Below are 22,859 nucleotides of genomic sequence, written 5' to 3'. Positions count from 1 at the left end.
GGGCCGTCTAAAAATGCGATAAAAAGCGGCAAAAAAATAATGTTTATTAGACGTCTATTCTTAGATCAGACGTTGATTAGCCGTTGTTTAAACGTCTATATATAGACGTTTAAACAACCGCTAATCAACGTCTAATCTAAGGATAGACGTCTAAAAAACTTTAATTTTTAGCCGTTTGTTATCGCATTTTTAGACGCACGTCTAATAGCAGTCTTTTGCTCAGTGGGAATGCTCTGTGTGCATTTAACTCTGAGAGTGTACCCTTACGGCCCGGGTCCACTTGGTTACGTTTGTAGATTCCGTACACTCCCAGAGTTAACCCTATATGAATTTGTTGATGGTTTTAGAGATGGATTTTAAAGCCCAGGGTGTTCTACCTGCCATGCTAGGGGCTCGTCCAGACCGGCTCTCCCTCGAGCCCTCGCTACGAAACGCTACACGGGAACGGCAGGCAAAAGAAAAGCAGGAAGAGGAAGTGAGGCAGAAAGCAGCGCAGAATGAGGAGTTACAGTAACAGGAGGAGGAGTTACAGTTGCAGGAGGAGGAGTTACAGTACCAGGAGGAGGAGTTACAGTAGCAGCAGAACTGGACTGAATAGGGCTTTAAGTAACTATTCAACTAGTCGACTAGTAAACTAGGCCAGTGGTTCCCAAAGTGGGGTCCGGGGACCCCCAGGGGTACTTGAGGGAGTTCCAGGGGGGACCCAGCTAAATGATAATTTGGAACCAAATGGACCCATATGGGTCTGTAACTCAGAGAGTGTACAAATGGAACAAAACGGGTCCATTTGGTTCCATTTGTACGCTCTCAGAGTTAAATTAACATTGGTTTTACAATATAAATTGGGTGTCCCAGAGATAGAAATGCTATTAAATGGGGGGTCCGTAGACTAATGCATGTCAAACTGGGGGTCCTTGAAATTAAACGGGTTGAAAACCACTGCTAGAACCATAAGAATTATTGGGGTCCCTGGCACATCTTTTCAAATGGGGGTCCGCGGGCTATTTAGTGTCAATTTGGGGGTCCTTGACATGAAAAGGTTTGGGAACCAGTGAACTAGGCAACTAGTAAAAATCACTAGAAGTGATTCTAGTGCCCTAGACTGAACAAAACCACACAGTTATTAGCCAAGCATGAGAGATTAACAATAAAGGCCTTAGATATGGGCTAAATGCTGCCACCTGCTGTTCGAGGGTAGAAACCAAGGGTTAACATGGGAAGCAAATACAACAGAAATGTGTGTAGAAATATGGGGCTCCATCTTGCGCCACCCTTATCCCTTATCCCTAAACTTATTTTGCCATATTTTACTATTTTGAAAATCATTTTAAAATAGTTCAACTAGCCGATCTACATCTACACGTTGTGAGCTTGTAGATCAGCTATCAGATAACTATTTTAAAATAGTAAAAAATGGCAAATAAATGTAGGGATAAGGGTTAAGGGATGGCGCAAGATTATATGGATTACAGCCATAGAGCTGATTTGTTATTACTTAAATTGTACCATAGAGTCATGCAAAGGCTTCTGCACCCAACTTCAAAATGTTGTGCATGGACAGATATATGCACGCGCGTGTGTGTGTGTGTGTGTGTGTGTGTGTGTGTGTGTGTGTGTGTGTGTATGTGTGTGTGTGTGTGTGTGTGTGTGTGTGTGTGTGTGTGTGTGTGTGTGTGTGTGTGTGTGTATGCGTGCGTGCGTGCGTGTGTAGCGAATGCGAGTGGCTCAGAGCCTCAAAAGTCTAATATCCCCCTTTACTCTAGTGGTTAAGATGTTGGACTTTCACGTGGGAGACCCGAGTTCGAATCCCGGGCGTTACACGTGCGTGCATGCGTGTGTGGTGTGCACGAGCGTTTGCGCGCCTTACAGGTAGGCCTGCGGGGGGTGCTGTTTTCCTCCTGTTCGGCAGCGGGGATGTGTCGCGTCAGAGACTTGGCTGGTCTGGGCAGAGACGACCTCTTCTCTGGGCTGCGGTAGCTTCCCTCCTGAACACACACACACACACACACACACACACACACACACACACACACACACGCACACACACGCACACGAGCACACAATCCATATTACACCAACTTCACAGTCACACTAATCCAGCATGATGTTGACTATTAGCTATAGGGATGTACAGATTTGGACAGTCTTGGCCGATATACAGTGTTTAAAACAACACTTTAGCCGATACTGATACAGATACGTTTATTTTGTTTTTGTTGTTTTTTATTTCTCCCTTTTGTGCTGCCAGGGAAACAAATACATCTTCAATTCAAGAAATAAATGGTTCAGAATAGCCAACGCAAAATGTGTGCTTATCAACAACAGATACATATCGGCTACTGCCATCGGCTAATTCAGTTTTAATCATACCGTAAGCTAAGAAGCTAACGGTGGAATATCTAATGAAACTATGAGTATACACTATAGAGTACTTTGTCTACATAAACTGCTATCTAAGTTACATAAGTTGAGCCTCGAGGCTATAGTGCAAGTGCTACGGGCTAAGATGGAGGTTTTCAGACTACGGTGGAAGATTGGGATCTCATAAGGGTTGTGTCTCTATAAGGAATAGATTGGGATCTCATAAAGGGTTTCGTCTCTATAATCCACTACGCCTCCTCTCACGTTGCGTCTTTTCTCGCGTTACCTTCGCCCCGAGCGAGCACGCGGAGGAGGGGCGGGCCACGTCGAGCCACACCCCCGCCGCGGGGGGGCAGCCAATAGCGCTGCTGCAGGCGGAGCCCGGGCGTGGGGGCGGCGGCCCGTGGCGCTGCAGCACCATCTTTAACAGAAGCGCCCGCGTGGGGCTCTGGGGGGGTGCGGGGGGTGGGGGTAGACGTGGCAGTCAGGAGGGGTGTGTGTGTGTGTGTGTGTGTGTGTGTGTGTGTGTGTGTGGGGAGGAGGAGGGACAGATGCATGCGGCATGGAGGACGAAGGGAGACAAGAGACGAGATGACGATAAAACATCACAGCTGAGACAGGAGAGGGTTAAAGATGAAATGAGTTTAGAGCTGAACAGATGAAAGGAGATATCATAATGATAAATAATGTAAATGTATATTCCTACAACGTGATCGTTAACGGGAATCGTTAGGGAAACATTATCTCCAAGCTAATAGTTAGTACCAGTAAGTCGCCCTGAGGGCGAGAAGCGACCTCGCCCTAAAAGGCGTGCACGCATCCGCCTGGGTGACGGCAGACCGCTGGGCGAGCGCTGCTGGCGCTTTGGAATGGGGGGGGATCAGATCAACATATGGAATGAATTCTGCACTGGCCATCAGTGTCTTGAGTGTACAGGGTTTGATGAGGTCTGGCCATATATGGAGCGTGTCTTGAGTGTACAGGGTTTGATGAGGTCAGATCAACATATGGAATGTCAGAACATGTCAGCTCCATATATGGAGATATAAAGGATGGCAGCAGCCTCTGGTCTGTCCTGCTGAAGTGTTCTGGAAGCGCTGTGTGTTTGTAGCGAGCTCCCAGGAGATCTGGGCCTTCAGGTGAACCTGCGATCCGAGAGGTCGAACCCAGAACACACCCAGAACTCTCCCACTAGGATGTAATTCAGCATCATAAAACACAGAACAGACGATGAGGGATATTAATCTCTTAGGTGTTAAATTGAGCTGTTTTTCAGCTTCACTGTCGATGTGTGGCACCTTCCAGTGACACCGCTACGGCGCTACGGGTGCATGTGTTTGGTCCGACGTACTAACAGACCGACAGTCATGAGTCCGACAGCCTACCCCAAAACCCAACCCTAAACAACCTGCCATGGGTGAGTTTTAACCTGCCACAGGTTAATTTTAACATGCCACAGGTTAGTTTTAACATGCCACAGGTTAATTTTATCATGCCACGGGTTAGTTTTAACTGGCCGCACATGTCGGACTGTCGGACTGCTAGTATGTCTAACCAACGTACCAGCGCCCCCACTGCTAGCTGGCCCTTTTGAAATGTGTTATGTTCCTTATGTAAATGAATGGAGGATACTTACAGGAAATCTATCTTGAGACTGAGCGACCGTGGGGGAAATGGTAGCATGCAATGACAAGAACAGACAGACAGACAGACAGACAGACAGACAGACAGACAAATAAAGAGACATATAGTATATATACAGGGGTTGACCGTTGACACTAAGGTCTCAGAGGTACAGGTCATGTTCGACTTGCCCACAGGACCTGTAAGTAAATCGCCCGTTCATTATAAAATGACAGGTTAAATGGCAATTGTTATTTTAACTTTCTGGGGCTGTGCGATAAAAAATGTCATACCTCAATGTTTATGCCAAATACCTACATAGCTATGAATGACTATGGGTTCACACTTATTTTATTTATGCTAGTTATACTATGCAGAATTAATGTGTGTGTGTGTGTGTGTGTGTGTGTGTGTGTGTGTGTGTGTGTGTGTGTGTGTGTGTGTGTGTGTGTGTGTGTGTGTGTGTGTGTGTGTGTGTGTGTGTGTGTGTGTGTGTGTGCGCGTGTGTGCTCTCACCGTGGTCCTCTCTCTGGACTGGTGGGCTACACTAAGAGGCTGCCGGCTTTCTGTAGCTGTGAAGAAAACACACAAGAGTACTAGGATGGTTACAACATGCACACGCGCACAATAGGTCACAACATGTGACTTATTGTGTCCCGGGAGAGGGAGACATATTTCCAGTGTACACACACGCACACGCACACACACACACACGATAGATAGCAGATTTTGCAATATGAAGCACACAGCCCAAGCCACAGTCCTCCTCACTGCTGTTCTGTTGGCCTATTCTGACACCTAGAGGCCAACCCACGCAACTGCACCCAACAGCATCATGACATGAAGTATAAGCAGCTACATCCAGCCAACACGACACACAGAAAGCAGGGCGGGGCTGCAGCCAATAAGGAAACAGCATCCACAACCATTTTAACCAATAAGGACAAAGCATCCAGAACCATTTCAGCCAATAAGGACACATCCATCCAGAACCATTTCAACCAATAAGGACACACCATCCAGAACCATTTCAACCAATAAGGACACACCCGTCCAGAACCATTTCAACCAATAAGGACACAGCATCCACAACCATTTCAACCAATAAGGACACACCCATCCAGAACCATTTCAACCAATAAGGACACAGCATCCACAACCATTTCAACCAATAAGGACATATCCATCCAGAACCATTTCACAGGCCATTAAAATTCAGAACCATCTAGTTAGCGTCGATGAGCAAAATGTGAAACCAAGTATAGGAGACAAAATGAAGAGATGCACGAACGGAATGTAAGGTTCAAGAAAACAAATCTACGTATGAGCAGTTAAAGATGGGTGAGTGGCGTGTGATGGTTGCCAGCTACATTGCACCTGCATGGAGTTCCACCATAGAGCCATCGATAGAGACGATTCGTAATGCTTAACCACCATGTTTACTCAGAACTCCCCCCCCCCGGCCCGCCCACACCGCCTGGTTAACCACTCCCCCTTGGGCTAGGTGGGTGCAGAGTCATAGAGTAAGACAGAGTTAGGACATTGAGGGGGCAGAAAACCGAGCGCTCGAGCGCTGTTCATGCAGCCTGGATGGAGAGGGACAAGCTGGAGTTTGAAATACATTGTTTTCAACGAGGGCGGCGCAAATATCAGCAATTTTAGGCATGTGTGCAACATGACAACTGTTTTAAAGTATTGCACAGTGACGACAAAAGTCTTTGTAATGTTTATGTTGTACTATTACTAAAATACAATCTAAAATAAAGGGATTTAAGATCATTAAAGCTGGGCTGTTGCCCTGAGTCCAGTCAGTGCATTTCTGCCAACTTCCGGTCCATGACTTTATCACTGTTTGCTATGCTCTTTACCAATACAAGTCTATGTAGAAGAGCCTCCATTGGACTGAAGCCCCATGAAGTGACCACTACAAGTCTATGTAGAAGAGCCTCCATTGGACTGAAGCCCCATGAAGTGACCACTACAAGTCTATGTAGAAGAGCCTCCATTGGACTGAAGCCCCATGAAGTGACCAATACAAGTCTATGTAGAAGAGCCTCCATTGGACTGAAGCCCCATGAAGTGACCAATACAAGTCTATGTAGAAGAGCCTCCATTGGACTGAAGCCCCATGAAGTGACCAATACAAGTCTATGTAGAAGAGCCTCCATTGGACTGAAGCCCCATGAAGTGACCAATACAAGTCTATGTAGAAGAGCCTCCATTGGACTGAAGCCCCATGAAGTGACCAATACAAGTCTATGTAGAAGAGCCTCCATTGGACTGAAGCCCCATGAAGTGACCAATACAAGTCTATGTAGAAGAGCCTCCATTGGACTGAAGCCCCATGAAGTGACCAATACAAGTCTATGTAGAAGAGCCTCCATTGGACTGAAGCCCCATGAAGTGAACGGAGTTGTCGTAACTCTGTCTTACTGTATGGCTCTGGGTGGGTGGTGGCCTGGTTAGACACGCCCCCTTGAGGGAGTGGCTAACCAGGCTACCGCCCACCTTCCCTCGACGCTGTTGCTTTACGTTCAGTTGTGACCGAGCGATGCCAGCGGGTTGGAGACACATCAAACGTGCCTCCAGCCGGCTAGCCTCGGTCCCAGCCTTAAGTGCCTTTCAAATGTGAAGCGATTTAACACGCCTATAGTTAATTTTCAAAGAGACCTGCGTTTTTGCGCGGAGCACTGGGGAGCAGTCGGGGTGCGACAACGCAAGCGTATTTACGTATTTTCGACCAATCACAACTCTCGTTTCATTCACAGAGAATGTAAGCAGATTTGTAAAGCGTCAACGTAATTTCCTTGAGCGGTAAATCCAGCTACACTACGTAGGTCTTTCAAAATGGACCCTCACGGGTCTGTAACTCTGAGAGTGTACACATAAAATGGGTCCATGTATACAGGGCAGACGCACATGTGCACAGGTGCATAACACCTGAGCGAGTTCTCTATGGATGGCTCCGGGTGGTGCCGAAGGGGTGCTGCTGGTCACCTGTAGCCTTGTAGCGCCGCCTAGTGGAGCCTGGCGGTAGCACAGCAGGCCTAGGCTGTCTGGCTGCTGCTTTGGTGACTCTCTTTCGAGACGGAGAGCGACTTTGGAGGACTGAAACCTTACTTTGCTCAGCCCTCCTCGTGCCCACTACAGCAGGAAGGAGAGACAGGGTGTTACTGGACAGTACACGAGGGTTGAGAAAACTCCATGCATGTACGCATGTTTCAACTTTACAGTACGTCCACCCAGTGTTAAAAAGTTACTCTGTGATGAGAATGCTTAAAGCTGCTATAAGCAATAATATGTCAAAATTTGATTTATTTTTTTTAGACAGCCAGCAATGGGTAGAACGCTCCCAAAAAAAATAGTCTCTGTGACACATCTGGCAAATCGACCAATGACAAAGCTTCTAGGAAAATCATTTATTTGGGAGCGTTCTACCCATTGCTGGCTGTCTGAATAAAATAAAATAAAAGGCATTCAAATTTTGACATATTATTGCTTATTAACCCTAGAACACTAAACACGGGTGATTTGCACCACGGACAATTATATTTTTGTGATTTTCATATTGTTGCTGATGTCTGAGGTGGGCGGGTCTTTCAGTGCCTTCATGATGCTCAGTGACATCATAGAAGGTAGGTGTGATCCCATGCCCACATTCCTGCTGCTTTTTTCTACAGGCAGGTGTTCGGGTGAATTTCGCCCGTGTTCAGTGATAGTGTGATAGAGAAAAATCCCATACACCCACAATGGACTTTATTTTTCACTGGACCGAAGGGTCCAGTGAAAAGTCCATTGGTGACATGGTGAGTACCCGGAAAGTTGAAAAATGATCCATTATCAACTAACCGTTATGTAGCAAACAAATGTATTTGAAACAACAATACGTCAACACAGTACAAAAGCAGGAACCTTTCTTCTTCTTAACATCGTCTTTGAGGTGGCTGCTGGGGTCTCTGCGGGATACTCTAGGGTCAGAGGAAAAAGAGCGGCCCCTCCCTCTGCCGGGGGCGCGCTTAGTGGCGGCTCTGTCCGCCACAACAGGCCTACTGGCGGGAAAGTCGACCAGGGGAAGGGCTTCTATTTGCTCGGTCACGACGCTTTTGTCTTCATCTGCAGTGGACATGGATGGAGACAGCATGGCAGCACTGACACCACCGCACACAGGCCTATAGGAGCTATACTGTAGAGTTAACACTCTCACCGCCCAGGGGGAATTTGGAACCATTAAATCAATGCACCCAGAGATTTGCAGCTTCAGAGCCCATTTCAAGGTGACACAGACGCCATCTTGGTTAGTGCTAGATATCATAGCATGCAGCCAAAAGACCACAGAGGGGATCGACAAATAACGCAACAAGCGACGGGACCGCGATGGGCCGTCAAAAACACAATATTTGGTTAGAATTGGAATCATTGATTTAGATTAAGAGTTTTTGGTTTTAGGATTTTTGATCCCATCAATTAAAATGGAGGGGGAACACTTTGGATGACGGACTAGCCGAATGTTGACCAATAGACGCTCCCAGCCTGTGGAGCGGTGCGCTCGCTTATGCAACGAGTAATGTTCCGTCTTTTGATTAATCTAATCTTTTGATTAATCCAACGTCCTGGACATTGGGTGTAATTATTTGATAGGACGGAGAACTCCGTTCTGGCCGGCCAGAGTGTTAAAGGCTGTTGCTAATCATCATGCATCGAACCTTTTAACACTTCTAGTGCTGGGGAATCAATCTTTCAGAAGGAAGGCGCTAGAGTGCCGAGCAGACGAGGGAGATTTTACTCCCTCATCTGAGGCCTTTAGAAACGTTAATATTCTAACCCGAGATTGCACGATGAAGTCGAAAATTTAGGACAGAACTAAATAAATAACTGCTAAATATTGCAGTTATGATCACTCTGCTGCGCGGCGGCAGCGTAGATTCCGAGAAAAATAGGGAGGTTTGTCGGACCGTAAACCAGGAAGTAATGGCTGCGCGTGCAGCAACACAAGTCCGGGGTCTGAGCAAAGTAAAAAAAAATATTTTAGCGATCACGTTTTATATCATTAATTAAAAAAGGACCTGAAAACGTGGCCACGCGTCTCCGGACCTCCTACGGGTGTAATGATGAAGACGTGCGGACACATCTTGGGCATCAGAAGTGTTAACAAGCTTTGTGAACGCTGAACACATCTTCCACTACACTACTCGACACGGTGACATTACAACAACTGGATTAAAGCACCATGTGTGGACTGTGGACACAACTGGAATAGATGCAGGGTACACAACTGGACTAGATGCAGGGTACCTTGAGAGTCCATCCAGCTGTCTGTGTCTAAGACGGAGACGTCCATGGTGGTTTGGTCGTTCTCCGTCTGGTTTGGTCGCAGTTCGGACGAGGCCTCCACGGACCCGTCCACCTCCTCTTCCGTGGATTCCTCCAGAAATGTCCTGTCCGCCTCCTTTTCATTCCCCAGAAACTTCCTGTCCGCCTCCGTTTCATTCCCCGACACTTTCTCCTGGTCTACCTCCACGTTTTCCACCTCCTCCCTTTCAGTTTCCTTTGACTCCTCCTCCTGTGCTCCTTTCTGCTCCTCCTGTGATTTCTCCTCATCTTCCGTCCCTCCGTCGTCCCGTGCTTCCAGAGGCTGACCTGAGCTGTCCCTCAGATGTGCCGCTTCGTCGCCGCTTCGTTCGTGACGACTCGATGCCTCGACTCCACGTTTATCCTGGTCTTCGTCCGCCTCCTCCTCGGTCTCCTTCTGTCCCGCTTCCAGCTCTGCTCGCTCCTCGAGGAGCGTGCCGCCTCGGGCCTCCTCCTGCACCTCCCGAGGTTCTGCCTCCTCCAGTACCTCCCCAAACTCTACGTCCTCCTCTTCCTCCGCTTCCACTTGGGGGATGACGATGACGGGGGACTTGGGGGAGGATCGCTGTGGCGTTGCAGATACATCTGGAGACACTTCCTCTGGTTTCTGTGGCGTTGCAGATGGAGAGACTTCCTGTGGTTTCTGTGGCGTTGCAGATGGAGAGACTTCCTCTGGTTTCTGTGGTGTTGCAGATGTTGAGACTTCCTCTGGTTTCTTATCCTTCAAATGGACGACTTTCTCATCCACATGTTTGCATCCGTCGGTGGACTGTAGAGCAGCGTTTGATGTCATTATTGGTTCATTTTCTTCCCACTCCTTTTCTAGGTTCTCTCCTAAAGACACCGCTACGTCAGACCGTTCCATCTCGCATCCTTCAACGGACTCGACCTTTTGATGATCGGCACGCTCTGTCTCTCCACCAGTCTGTTCCGTCTCTGGAACCTCTGGTTTCAACTCCAGTGTGACGTTTAGGTTGGACTCTGGCGGTGCTTCCGCCGGTGGCGGTGCTTCCGCCGGTGACCTAGGGGTGGTCGGGCTGAAGAGACCCTTCGCTCCGTTTTCAGAGGACAGGAATGTGAACGGGTGTTCCGGTGGAATGGGAGAGGCCTCTCGCGAGGGGTCCGTCTCCACCTCCACCTCGGGGATGGCTTGGGTCTTGAGGTCCAAGCGAAACTCCGTCAGTCGGTCTTTGGGCGAAGCCGCCGCGGGGATCCGCAGGCGATCCGGTTTCGTGCCGCTCGCCATCACGGCCCTTTCCAGTATTTTGGGGGACTTCACGGGCGACACGGGCGTGTCTTTCTTCGATTGTTGCGCTCCAACTCCAAGGATTTGTCCACCGTTATCTTCAGCAGCTGCTCTGTCCTCCTCACTGTCCCCTTCCACTGAAGGGAAGCATTGGTGCGGACTGGGCAGGTCAGCGGGCGAGGGCATCGGCGCAGAGTAGTCGCTGAACACGCAGTAGCCCATTTCCTCCAGCGGGCTTTGCCCTCCGCCAGCTGCTCTGGAGGTGTGGCCTTCCAGCGAAAGCTTGGCCAGAGAACTTCCCACCAGTGCCGACATGTTGGCCGGCACGGACCTGCGCCTCATGTGGCCGACCTCTCTCCTCTCAAATGAAAGTCGTGGTAAGGCTCCGGCCAGGTCCAACATCTCGGAGAGGTCGCTTGACTGTTCTAAACCAACACAGTGTTTGACAGGAATGTCCGCTGTGTTGGTGGGGAGATCTTTAGGAGGTTCAGAGGAGGTTGGAGTAATGGTCACATCTGGAGAACGTGTGTTCCCCAGATCCAAAACGGTCGGAGGACAGTCTATCGAAAGGATCCTCTTGCCACTGTCGGGGCACGAGGAATCTGAGAAGATCTTTGAGGCGATTTCCTCTGCTGTCAAAGAGGAAGAGACATCTTCTGAAGACATCTTAGCCGGTGACAGTGTCACCTCTCTCTCTGTCTCCTCTTCATTCTCTAGCTTCTCTGAAACACTGTCTCTTGTCAGTTCCTCGCCGTCAGCCTCCAGTTGGGTGGACCTGGTCTCTGCTACAAGGGGTTCATGTTGACTGACAAGTGCCGATATGTTGGCCGGCACGGACCTGCGTCTCATGTGGCCGACCTCTCTCCTCTCAAAGGAAAGTCGTGGTAAGGCTCCGGCCAGGTCCAACATCTCGGAGAGGTCGCTTGACTGTTCTAAACCAACACAGTGTTTGGCAGGAATGTCCGCAGTGTTGGTGGGGAGATCTTTAGGAGGTTCAGAGGAGGTTGGAGTAATGGTCACAATGGTCACAATGGTCTCCTCTTCATTCTCGAGCTTCTCTGAAACACTGACTCTTGTCAGTTCCTCGCCGTCAGCCTCCAGTTGGGTGGACCTGGTCTCTGCTACAATGGGTTCATGTTGGGTGGGCCTGCTCTCTGCTGTTAGTTCATGCTGGGTGGACCTGCTCTCTGCTACTGTGAGTTGGGTGGAGCTGCTCTCTGCTAGTTCATGTTGGGTGGGCCTGCTCTCTGATACAGTGAGTTGGGTGGAGCTGCTCTCTGCTACTGTGAGTTGGGTGGAGCTGCTCTCTGCTAGTTCATGTTGGGTGGACCTGCTCTCTGCTACAGTGAGTTGGGTGGAGCTGCTCTCTGCTACTGTGAGTTGGGTGGAGCTGCTCTCTGCTGCTGTGAATTGGGTGGAGCTGCTCTCTGCTAGTTCATGTTGGGTGGACCTGCTCTCTGCTACAGTGAGTTCATGTTGGGTGGGCCTGCTCTCTGCTACAGTGAGTTCATGTTGGGTGGGCCTGCTCTCTGCTACAGTGAGTTCATGTTGGGTGGGCCTGCTCTCTGCTACAGTGAGTTCATGTTGGGTGGGCCTGCTCTCTGCTACAGTGAGTTCATGTTGGGTGGACCTGCTCTCAGCTACGGTCAGCTCATAGTAACTCTGTGTTTGCTGCACCTCCAAACGGCTTGGTGTGGAGGTCTCAAAATAGGTGTCCGTTCCTCCTTCATGCTCTGAAACAACACCTGGTGTCTGTGTTGAATCCACGCCTGCTACTGAACTCTGTTGTTCGCCGGTTTCGTTCCTTTGAACGTCTTTGGTTTCTTCTGACAGCGTTTTGTGTAACTTCACCTCACTCGCGTCACTCGTTGCTTCGGCAGTCAGAATGTCTTTGATTTCACTTTCCGCCTCTGCCGATTCGCTTGTGCGTTCCATGAATTCGTCCACCAACGCCTGTTTCTCATCTGTGGTTAACTCTACAAGAGAGTCCCTCCTGACGGTCTCTGCTGTAACTCCACCCGTGTCTCCCTCCTGTGTCTGCAGAGCCGGAGATGTTTCAGGGAGCTCCGTGTCGGTCGACAGGGAATTGGGGGGAGAATCGGTCGCCACGTCTTCTTCCATTCGTTCAGGCGTTCCTTGTCCCGCGTCAAGCGAGTCTGATCTCTGGTGTGAAGGCGTCCCCTCTGGCTCCCCCTCCTCGTCCACAGGGGGGCTGTCTGTCTCCGATATCTGGTGTGATGGCGCGCCCTCCGGCTCCCCCTCCTCGTCCACAGGGGGGCTGTCTCTGTCTGATCTCAGGTGTGATGGCTCCCCCTCCTCGTCCACAGGGGGGCTGTCGTGCGGTTTATCGTCCTCTCGGTCCGGCGGCTCGGCTGCTGTGAGGTTGAAACGACAGCGAACAGAACAGCTCTGTTCTAAAGTATAGCATTAGCCCACAGCGTCTCTTGCAATAAGCTACAGCCAGTGCAGTCAAGCCTTTCCACAGCCTTTCTTTCCGCACATAGATAGAACTGCTGTCCATCAAGCGTCTCACACACAATGTTCAGTGGGCTGCAGGCCACAATGTTCAGTGGGCTGCAGGCCACAGCGCCTATAAGCTGCCGTGCAGAGTCGTAATGTACTGTAACACAATGAGCTGCATGGAGTTGGGCCGGGGTGACAAACACACTGAATTCCTATTGAAATGAACTGAATTCCCATTGAAATGAACTGAATTCCCATTGAAATGAACTGAATTCCCATTGAAATGAACTGAATTCAAATTGAAATGAACAAAATGATCATATTGTCAGTCAGGCAGAAACCTTGTATCTCCATTATTATAGATTTGTTTAATTAATAAATGATTGCCCTTTGATATACTGTACTTCTGCATAGACTATGACAGTAGATCAGTAGATCAGCTATTTTTACTCTTTTGGTAAACGTTTGACAAGTCTGACCATTTTGAGAAAAGAAAATCACCATGATGTGCCCCAAATAATGTAAAAATAATGTTTTACATACGTAACAAATGATTATATTAACAAGAGCTTGTGACTAAATATATATATATATTTTCCTTTCCTTTGTAGCCCACGATTTTGCAACCCATTTTTTCTACACTTCCTCTGCTAGCCTGGGGGGGGGGGGGCAGCGGACTGACCTCATGCTCCCTTCTATGCATGAGGAGTCCAAGCTGCTTCTTTTCACCTGACAGGGGGGAATTTCCCCGGCCGGACCGGGACGTAGCGCGTGGAAGGAACACGTTATTCCCACCAGCTCCTTTTCCCCTCCATCAGGCGCCCCGGGAGGCAGTTTAGAGACCAGCTTGTGACTAAATATGAACTACTCTAGATCCATTAGAACAGAACTCGCCTCATACGAACATAAACGCAGTGATGTGGATGAAACCCTGCCATGCTGCTTGTATTTTCTGCTGGGAATATAATATGGATTTACTTTTAAATCATCTTAATGATACATTTAAACCTGCCACTAACATCTTTATTTTAATGGTAGTGATTCAGGGCAGGAGCCTGAAGGGCCAATAAGGAATAAGAAACTTCCTTTTTCAGCCCTATAACAATAGGGCACGATATAACAATCCCCACGAAAGATGTAATTTCTTATTTCTTATTATGTTTTATTAACGTAAACACACGGACATTTTTAAATGCATTCCTACGATTTCCAACTAACAAAAACCCTTGCTTCTATAAAATAATAATTATGTCCAATGAGGGTTAATAACGATACTGTACAAATAAAATAAAAGTGTAATTTTAGTGACAATAGGAACATTGTTATGACATGAGAGAAATAATAAAACTTCAATGTAAGCAAACGATATAAAGTAGAGTAAAAAAATACAGCATTTTACCCAACAAGCATCCAACGGACTCTGGCCGTGGTTAGGGTGACCAGATGTCCCCCTTTCTCTGCGTGGGACAGCCCCTCATTTCCAACACTTTTCAGGCATCCCACAAATTGAGACCCTGTATGTCCCACATTGTGACTGACAGGCATCAGTGTTCAAATTGAGACCCTGTCCCACATTGTGACTGACAGGCATCAGTGTTCAAATTGAGACCCTGTCCCACATTGTGACTGGCAGCCATCAGTCTGGCCAGGCGAGACGCCTATGGTCGAATAATGACATCAAGACGTTTAATAGCAATTTAAGTAGGCTAATAAGTTGCTATTATACCTTGTCCCGTCCCACTTGTCCCTCACAACAAGCAATACTTCTGTCCCTCAAATGAACAGTTTGGTTCTGGTCACCCTCTAGACGTGGACACAACACATCGTTCCAGCAAAAACCCACATGGGGAAAGTATATGTCAAAGGCTATACACGTTATACAGCAGTGGTTCTCAACCATTTTCATTTCAAGCACCCCCAGTTTTACCTGCATTAGGCTACGGACGGACCCCCATTTAATGGCATTTCTATCTCTGAGGCCCCCAATTTATATTGTAAAATCAATGTTTGATGATTTAACTCTGAGAGTGTACAAATGGAACAAAATGGACCTGCTAGGGTCCTTTTGGTTCCATTTGTACACTCTCAGAGTTACAGACCCATAAGGGTCCATTTGGTTCCATTTGTACACTCTCAGAGTTACAGACCCATAAGGGTCCATTTGGTTCCAGTTGTACACTCTCAGAGTTAGAGACCCATAAGGGTCCATTTGGTTCCATTTGTACACTCTCAGCGTTACAGACCCATAAGAGTCCATTTGGTTCCATTTGCACCCTCTCAGAGTTACAGACCCATAAGGGTCCATTTGGTTCCATTTGTACACTCTCAGCGTTACAGACCCATAAGGGTCCATTTGGTTCCATCTGTACACTCTCAGAGTTACAGACCCATAAGGGTCCATTTGGTTCCATTTGTACACTCTCAGAATTACAGACCCATAAGGGTCCATTTGGTTCCATCTGTACACTCTCAGAGTTACACACCCATAAGGGTCCATTTGGTTCCATTTGTACACTCTCAGAATTACAGACCCATAAGGGTCCATTTGGTTCCATTTGTACACTCTCAGAATTTCAGACCCATAAGGGTCCATTTGGTTCCATTTGTACACTCTCAGAGTTACACACCCATAAGGGTCCATTTGGTTCCATTTGTACACTCTCAGAGTTACACACCCATAAGGGTCCATTTGGTTCCATTTGTACACTCTCAGAGTTAGAGACCCATAAGGGTCCATTTGGTTCCATTTGTACACTCTCAGAGTTACACACCCATAAGGGTCCATTTGGTTCCATTTGTACACTCTCAGAATTACAGACCCATAAGGGTCCATTTGGTTCATATCCATCATTAGCTGCAGGACCCCACTTTGAGAACCACTGCCTTACAGAGCTTGAAGTTTCAACATGGTTTGACCTCCAGGCGTTTGCAATGTAGCCAAACACTGAAAACATTAAAGGACCACTTCACCACTTTTCAACCTATCTTCATATAATAGGTCCTCACTAATAATCATGAAAAAATGGCGCAATCTTTTTCTACTCGGTCTGTCTCATAGGAGGGCTGTGGGCAGTTCAGAAACCGTCCTCCAGTGACATCATCGATGGGGAATACAAGCTAATAGAAACTGCAGGCTTTCTAGTCCTGAAGAGATGCGAAAATGGAAGCCATCGTTCTCACGAGAATGAAAATCTAAACATTTTTGTAAAAAAATCTGCCTAATGATGACGACACTGGAGGACGGTTTCTAAACTGACCACAGCCCTCCTATGAGACACAGACTGAGTAGAAAAAGATTGTGCCATTTTATCATGATTATTAGTGAGGACCTATTATATGAAGATTGAAAGTTGAAAGAAGGTTGAAAAGTGGTGAAGTGGTGCTTTAGCTGTGAAGTGAAAACACAGTGGAGAGCTGATCAACTGTGAACGTTGATCTTGGTTGGTCTAAATTAGAATGTCGGTTTTGGATGAAAAAGCAAAATGGTCATCATGTTTAGCATGGACAAGCACAACAACACCACCTGTACGCCATCCATCGTGTGATGATGGGTGTATTTCCGTCTTTGCCATCGTTGTTTCAAAGCAGAAGCAGAATCATAAAATAGTGACCTCAGCACAACAGAGCGTCCAGGGAAGGGGGGGGGGGGGGGTGGGTGGGACTTGCGTTACGTACATCTCGTAAATAAAAAAAAAAGTGCCTCAGTCAGTCGTTTGCGGAGCAACAGAGAGGAAGCTTCATGCAAGATAGATGAACACACAGACACGAAGGCGCTAGCTCCCACGTGCACTCGCACACACGCGCACATGCACACGTACACGCACGCACGCGTACACGCACGCACGCGTACACGCACACGCACACACGCGCACACACACACACACACACACGCACACACACACCTTCTTGCGACGGGCTGTCCTGTTCAGCTCGATGGCTTCCTCCATTGAGGACCCGCGGGTGTGTTTGGGCCTCCTGGGCCTCCTCCGAAGCCTGGGGCTCTGTTACAAACTCTGCCCGCTCTAAGAGCACACCTTCTGGCTGCTCCTCACACACCTCCTCCTCCTCCCCTTGGTGACTAGTCTGCACCTCCTCTGGAGATGCCTCCTCCTCCTCCTCCTCCACCACCTCCTCCACCTGTTGCTCCTCCATAGAGGCAGCACTGATAACCTCTACTGTCTCATCTTTAGGCAGGGGGGGTAGGGGGGGGAGGAGGGGAGGGGGAGGGGAGGAGGAGGGAGGGGGAGGGAGAGGAGGGGGGAGGGGGAGGAGGAGGTAAATGGGTGAGACATGGACAACAAGACACACTGGGATTAACAATGGTTAAAGGGACACTTCACCCTTTTTGCAAAAAATATATATATATATACACAGTATATGTTAATGACGTTTAGAAGATTCAGAACACTTTCCTGGGGGGTCTTTATGTGTGTAATATGTGGTTTTAGATATTTTAGATTTCAGCAGTGAGCCCAGTGTCTCTGATGTCATCGACACTGGGCTCACTTACTTCCTGGACTACATGTTGTCTCAGTAAAACGGCCATCCCCCTATCCACAAGGAGGAGCAGTGCACCAAAGCATTATGGGAATTGCAGTCCAGGAAGGAAGTGAGCCCAGTGTCGATGACATCATAGACACTGGGCTCACTGCTGAAATCTCATAAAAAAACGCAGGAAAGTGTTCTAGATCTTCTAAACGTCATTAACATATATTTTATTTTGCAAAAAGGGTGAAGTGTCCCTTTAATGTGTAACTTTCAGCTCGGATGAAGACCATGGCATTATGACATAATAAATGTTTATGTAACATTCAGCTCTGATGAAGACAATATGGCATCATGAAGGTTTTGATGTGTGCAGAGATTTATTTTATAGCAGTATATACAGTTATTTCAAAGTCTACAGAAAGACGATATGTTGTAATTCTATGCACTGTGATGCAAAATAAAGAGATGGTTGTTCATGCATGGTGTTTTTAGTATAGATAGCAGACATGCAGCGGTTAGATGGAGTATCTTCTGGTTCCCTGAGGAAGACGTAATTACAGCTTCAGCCAGCTGACGGCTGCTCAGAAGGCTTTTCATGAGTGCTGTGCAGCTGTTAGAAGTTTATACTTGTCTTGCTCAGGGACATGTAGACGGGGCGAGCCACGGGTCGAAACGGGTAACCAAACTATGGCCGCCCCCCTAAATAAAATAACGACTATAGAATATTGTGCTGGTTGCTGTGATGCGGTATGAAGAGCTGAATGCTAGCTGTGATGATGTGGTGTGACTGAAGAGATGAAAGCTGAGCTGTGGTGATGTGGTGTGACTGTGAAGAGATGGAAGCTGAGCTGTGGTGATGTGGTGTGACTGTGAAGAGATGGAAGCTGAGCTGTGGTGATGTGGTGTGACTGAAGAGCTGAAAGCTGAGCTGTGGTGATGTGGTGTGACTGAAGAGATGGAAGCTGAGCTGTGGTGATGTGGTGTGACTGTGAAGAGATGAAAGCTGAGCTGTGGTGATGTGGTGTGACTGTGAAGAGATGAAAGCTGAGCTGTGGTGATGTGGTGTGACTGAAGAGATGGAAGCTGAGCTGTGGTGATGTGGTGTGACTGAAGAGATGGAAGCTGAGCTGTGGTGATGTGGTGTGACTGAAGAGATGAAAGCTGAGCTGTGGTGATGTGGTGTGACTGAAGAGATGGAAGCTGAGCTGTGGTGATGTGGTGTGACTGTGAAGAGATGGAAGCTGAGCTGTGGTGATGTGGTGTGACTGTGAAGAGATGGAAGCTGAGCTGTGGTGATGTGGTGTGACTGTGAAGAGATGGAAGCTGAGCTGTGGTGATGTGGTGTGACTGTGAAGAGATGGAAGCTGAGCTGTGATGATGTGGTGTGACTGAAGAGATGGAAGCTGAGCTGTGATGATGTGGTGTGACTGTGAAGAGATGGAAGCTGAGCTGTGATGATGTGGTGTGACTGAAGAGATGGAAGCTGAGCTGTGATGATGTGGTGTGACTGTGAAGAGATGGAAGCTGAGCTGTGGTGATGTGGTGTGACTGTGAAGAGATGGAAGCTGAGCTGTGGTGATGTGGTGTGACTGAAGAGATGAAAGCTGAGCTGTGATGATGTGGTGTGACTGTGAAGAGATGGAAGCTGAGCTGTGGTGATGTGGTGTGACTGTAAAGAGATGGAAGATGAGCTGTGTTGATGTGGTGTGACTGTGAAGAGATGGAAGCTGAGCTGTGGTGATGTGGTGTGACTGAAGAGATGACAGCTGAGCTGTGGTGATGTGGTGTGACTGAAGAGATGGAAGCTGAGCTGTGATGATGTGGTGTGACTGAAGAGCTGAAAGCTAGCTGTGGTGATGTGGTGTGACTGAAGAGATGACAGCTGAGCTGTGATGATGTGGTGTGACTGAAGAGCTGAAAGCTAGCTGTGGTGATGTGGTGTGACTGAAGAGCTGACAGCTGAGCTGTGATGATGTGGTGTGACTGAAGAGATGACAGCTGAGCTGTGTCACAAAATGCAGGACAGACAAACCAACATGCAAAGGAAAGACCAGCTCAAAGTGGGAGGGGCCAGGGGGCCATGGGGAGGAGCTCTGATACAAAGTGGGAGGGGCCAGAGGGCCAAGGGGAGGAGCTCTGAGACAAAGTGGGAGGGGCCAGGGGGGCCAAGGGGAGGAGCTCATGCACAGCATAATTATGGCTCCGGAAAGAGCTGTGCGTGTGTTACGTGCACGTGTGGTGCGTTCAGTGTGACGTGCACGTGTGAACACCTGTGCACTACAACACTTTTCACATGTCAGCATCATGATTTTGTACCCCCTGTAAGTGTATGTGTCATAATTATGTGTGTGCGTGTGTGCGTGTGCATACGTGCGTGTGTGTGTGTGCGTGCGTGTGTGTGTGTGCGTGTGTGCGTGTGTGTGCGTGTGTATGCATGTGCGTGTGTATGTGTGTGCGTGTGTGTACCTTGTGCCATGGGGCCGACCTGCTCAGCGGACGGGGAAGGGGGTGGGGAGGGAGGCAGATTGGCTTGGTCGTCCACTGTGGAGAGGGAGAGAGAGAGAGACAGACACACACCGGGAGAAAAGGTAAGGATGGAGGAAGGTCACAGAATGCTGACCTTTCCTAGCTGTGTGTGTGTGTGTGTGTGTGTGTGTGTGTGTGTGTGTGTGTGTGTGTGTGTGTGTGTGTGTGTGTGTGTGTGTGCGTGTGTACCTGAACTCTGTCTATCGTGGTCGTGTTCGTCCTTTAGTGTGACCAACGCTTCGGCTGAAACCTCTTCAACTACACAGGCAGACTCTAGCTCTGCACCGCACACGCACTCACACGCACGCGCACACACACACACGGAACACACAAATGGACAGACAGACAGACAGCATGGGATGAGACACATTGTGAATGAAACACACGGTATGAAATCATTCACTCTTCCTCCACATGTCCTCCACATGTCAATACATGTCCTCTGTCCTCTACATGTCCTCTACATGTCCTCCACAGCAGTGCTTTTCAACCGTTTTCATGTCAAGGTCCATTATTTAGCCACGGACCACCATTTGATGACATTTAGTCTCACCTGCTGCTGTAGGGGCCGCCTCCCCTCCGTGGTATCCGTTCTGGCGGTTCGCGGAGCGGTACGCCGCCGAGTATCCATTCTGGCCGTTCTGCTCGGCGCCGTTGGAGGCCCAGCTGTGCTGGTCCTCGGGCTGACGACCGTCTGACATGCTGGGGCGCTGCTGCTGGGGGCCGGGAGCTCCACCTGCTGGGCACATGAGGAATAACATGAAATAACAACTTCACGCGGGCTATATTCTTCTGCCTACACATGCGTCGCGCGTTGAGTCTGGGGTGGGGCGATATGGGTACCTCACTATATGATACGATGTCTGTGGCGATATTAGGCCCTTGATAATATCACCATATTCCATATATTGCATCAACGATATATATCATGCAAGATTGTTGTTGCGCAACAGTGAGACGTCATCGGAAATGTCCCCCCCCACCCCCTCCCGTTTAGCCGACGACAATGAAAATCTTAAAACGTTAATAACTCGCGATCTAAATCATCCCGCCTAATTATAAAAAAAGGTTATGTGTTAGACGGGCCCCCGCTGTCCAATCGCTAGTCGCGTTAGATCGCTTACCTCCCGTTGTTGTCGATCGCATCGATATAGTGTTTTGGCTACATCTAGCTGCTACAGCCACATCCTGAACAACATCCGGTCCGTCGTTAAAAAAAATCGCTGGGCACATTTTAATGGAATAAAATAACCCCGGGCAATAAATGTGTTAAACTTGTTTCATCAACTTTTCAGTATTTAAATGTCAGCTGACTACTTTGAAGGGCTCACGCCGAGCGGGTTAGCTCGGTATGAACACAAAAGTTAGCGCCCCAAAAACACCCACGTGAGTATTCTCTGCGGTTGCTTTTCTGGCTGCTGTCGAACATGGAAAACGTCCCATTTGAGCGTCCCGTTTTTATCTCTTATGTTGCTGCTGTTTCTGCAGTTCCCGACACTACAATATACTGACCATAGTGTTGCTGTAGGACGAAGAAAAAGCATAAAATGTAGATACCCTCACATGTTCTCCCCGTGTCCCCTAGGGTAGGTACCCTCACATGTTCTCCCGTGTCCCCTAGGGTAGGTACCCTCACATGTTCTCCCCGTGTCCCCTAGGGTAGGTACCCTCACATGTTCTCCCCGTGTCCCCTAGGGTAGGTACCCTCACATGTTCTCCCCGTGTCCCCTAGGGTAGGTACCCTCACATGTTCTCCCCGTGTCCCCTAGGGTAGGTACCCTCACATGTTCTCCCCGTGTCCCCTAGGGTAGGTACCCTCACATGTTCTCCCCGTGTCCCCTAGGGTAGGTACCCTAACATGTTCTCCCCGTGTCCCCTAGGGTAGGTACCCTCACATGTTCTCCCCGTGTCCCCTAGGGTAGGTACCCTCACATGTTCTCCCCGTGTCCCCTAGGGTAGGTACCCTAACATGTTCTCCCCGTGTCCCCTAGGGTAGGTACCCTCACATGTTCTCCCCGTGTCCCCTAGGGTAGGTACCCTCACATGTTCTCCCCGTGTCCCCTAGGGTAGGTACCCTCACATGTTCTCCCCGTGTCCCCTAGGGTAGGTACCCTCACATGTTCTCCCCGTGTCCCCTAGGGTAGGTACCCTCACATGTTCTCCCCGTGTCCCCTAGGGTAGGTACCCTCACATGTTCTCCCCGTGTCCCATAGGGTAGGTACCCTCACATGTTCTCCCCGTGTCCCATAGGGTAGGTACCCTCACATGTTCTCCCCGTGTCCCCTAGGGTAGGTACCCTCACATGTTCTCCCCGTGTCCCCTAGGGTAGGTACCCTCACATGTTCTCCCCGTGTCCCCTAGGGTAGGTACCCTCACATGTTCTCCCCGTGTCCCCTAGGGTAGGTACCCTCACATGTTCTCCCCGTGTCCTCTAGGGTAGGTACCCTCACATGTTCTCCCCGTGTCCCCTAGGGTAGGTACCCTCACATGTTCTCCCCGTGTCCCCTAGGGTAGGTACCCTCACATGTTCTCCCCGTGTCCCCTAGGGTAGGTACCCTCACATGTTCTCCCCGTGTCCCCTAGGGTAGGTACCCTCACATGTTCTCCCCGTGTCCCCTAGGGTAGGTACCCTCACATGTTCTCCCCGTGTCCCCTAGGGTAGGTACCCTCACATGTTCTCCCCGTGTCCCCTAGGGTAGGTACCCTCACATGTTCTCTCCGTGTCCCCTAGGGTAGGTACCCTCACATGTTCTCCCCGTGTCCCCTAGGGTAGGTACCCTCACATGTTCTCCCCGTGTCCCCT

General features: G+C 48.9%; 1 protein-coding gene across 4 annotated transcripts in view; it reads right to left on the bottom strand.

The window, feature by feature from the left end:
* Positions 1 to 22,859, bottom strand: part of LOC306917399 (uncharacterized protein) — an 86,172-nt gene that overhangs the window by 5,752 nt on the left and 57,561 nt on the right. The window contains exons 4-10 of one of the 4 annotated variants that reach the window (XM_079495619.1): positions 20,610 to 20,795; positions 20,246 to 20,335; positions 19,997 to 20,071; positions 16,945 to 17,226; positions 4,501 to 4,556; positions 3,998 to 4,015; positions 1,868 to 1,985 (exon numbers count right to left, since the gene is read on the bottom strand). In XM_079495619.1, coding sequence (XP_079351745.1) covers positions 1,868 to 1,985; positions 3,998 to 4,015; positions 4,501 to 4,556; positions 16,945 to 17,226; positions 19,997 to 20,071; positions 20,246 to 20,335; positions 20,610 to 20,757 — 787 coding nt within the window. In that variant the 5' untranslated portion in view covers positions 20,758 to 20,795. The remainder of the gene's footprint in view (positions 1 to 1,867; positions 1,986 to 3,997; positions 4,016 to 4,500; positions 4,557 to 16,944; positions 17,227 to 19,996; positions 20,072 to 20,245; positions 20,336 to 20,609; positions 20,796 to 22,859) is intronic. The other 3 variants (XM_079495620.1, XM_079495621.1, XM_079495622.1) reach the window with 3 other exon arrangements.

Source organism: Electrona antarctica (assembly GCF_951216825.1).
Source record: "Electrona antarctica genome assembly, chromosome: 24".
Taxonomy (NCBI): domain Eukaryota; kingdom Metazoa; phylum Chordata; class Actinopteri; order Myctophiformes; family Myctophidae; genus Electrona; species Electrona antarctica.
The sequence above is the reverse complement of the archived record's forward strand: the minus strand, read 5'-3'. Positions and strand labels throughout refer to the sequence as shown.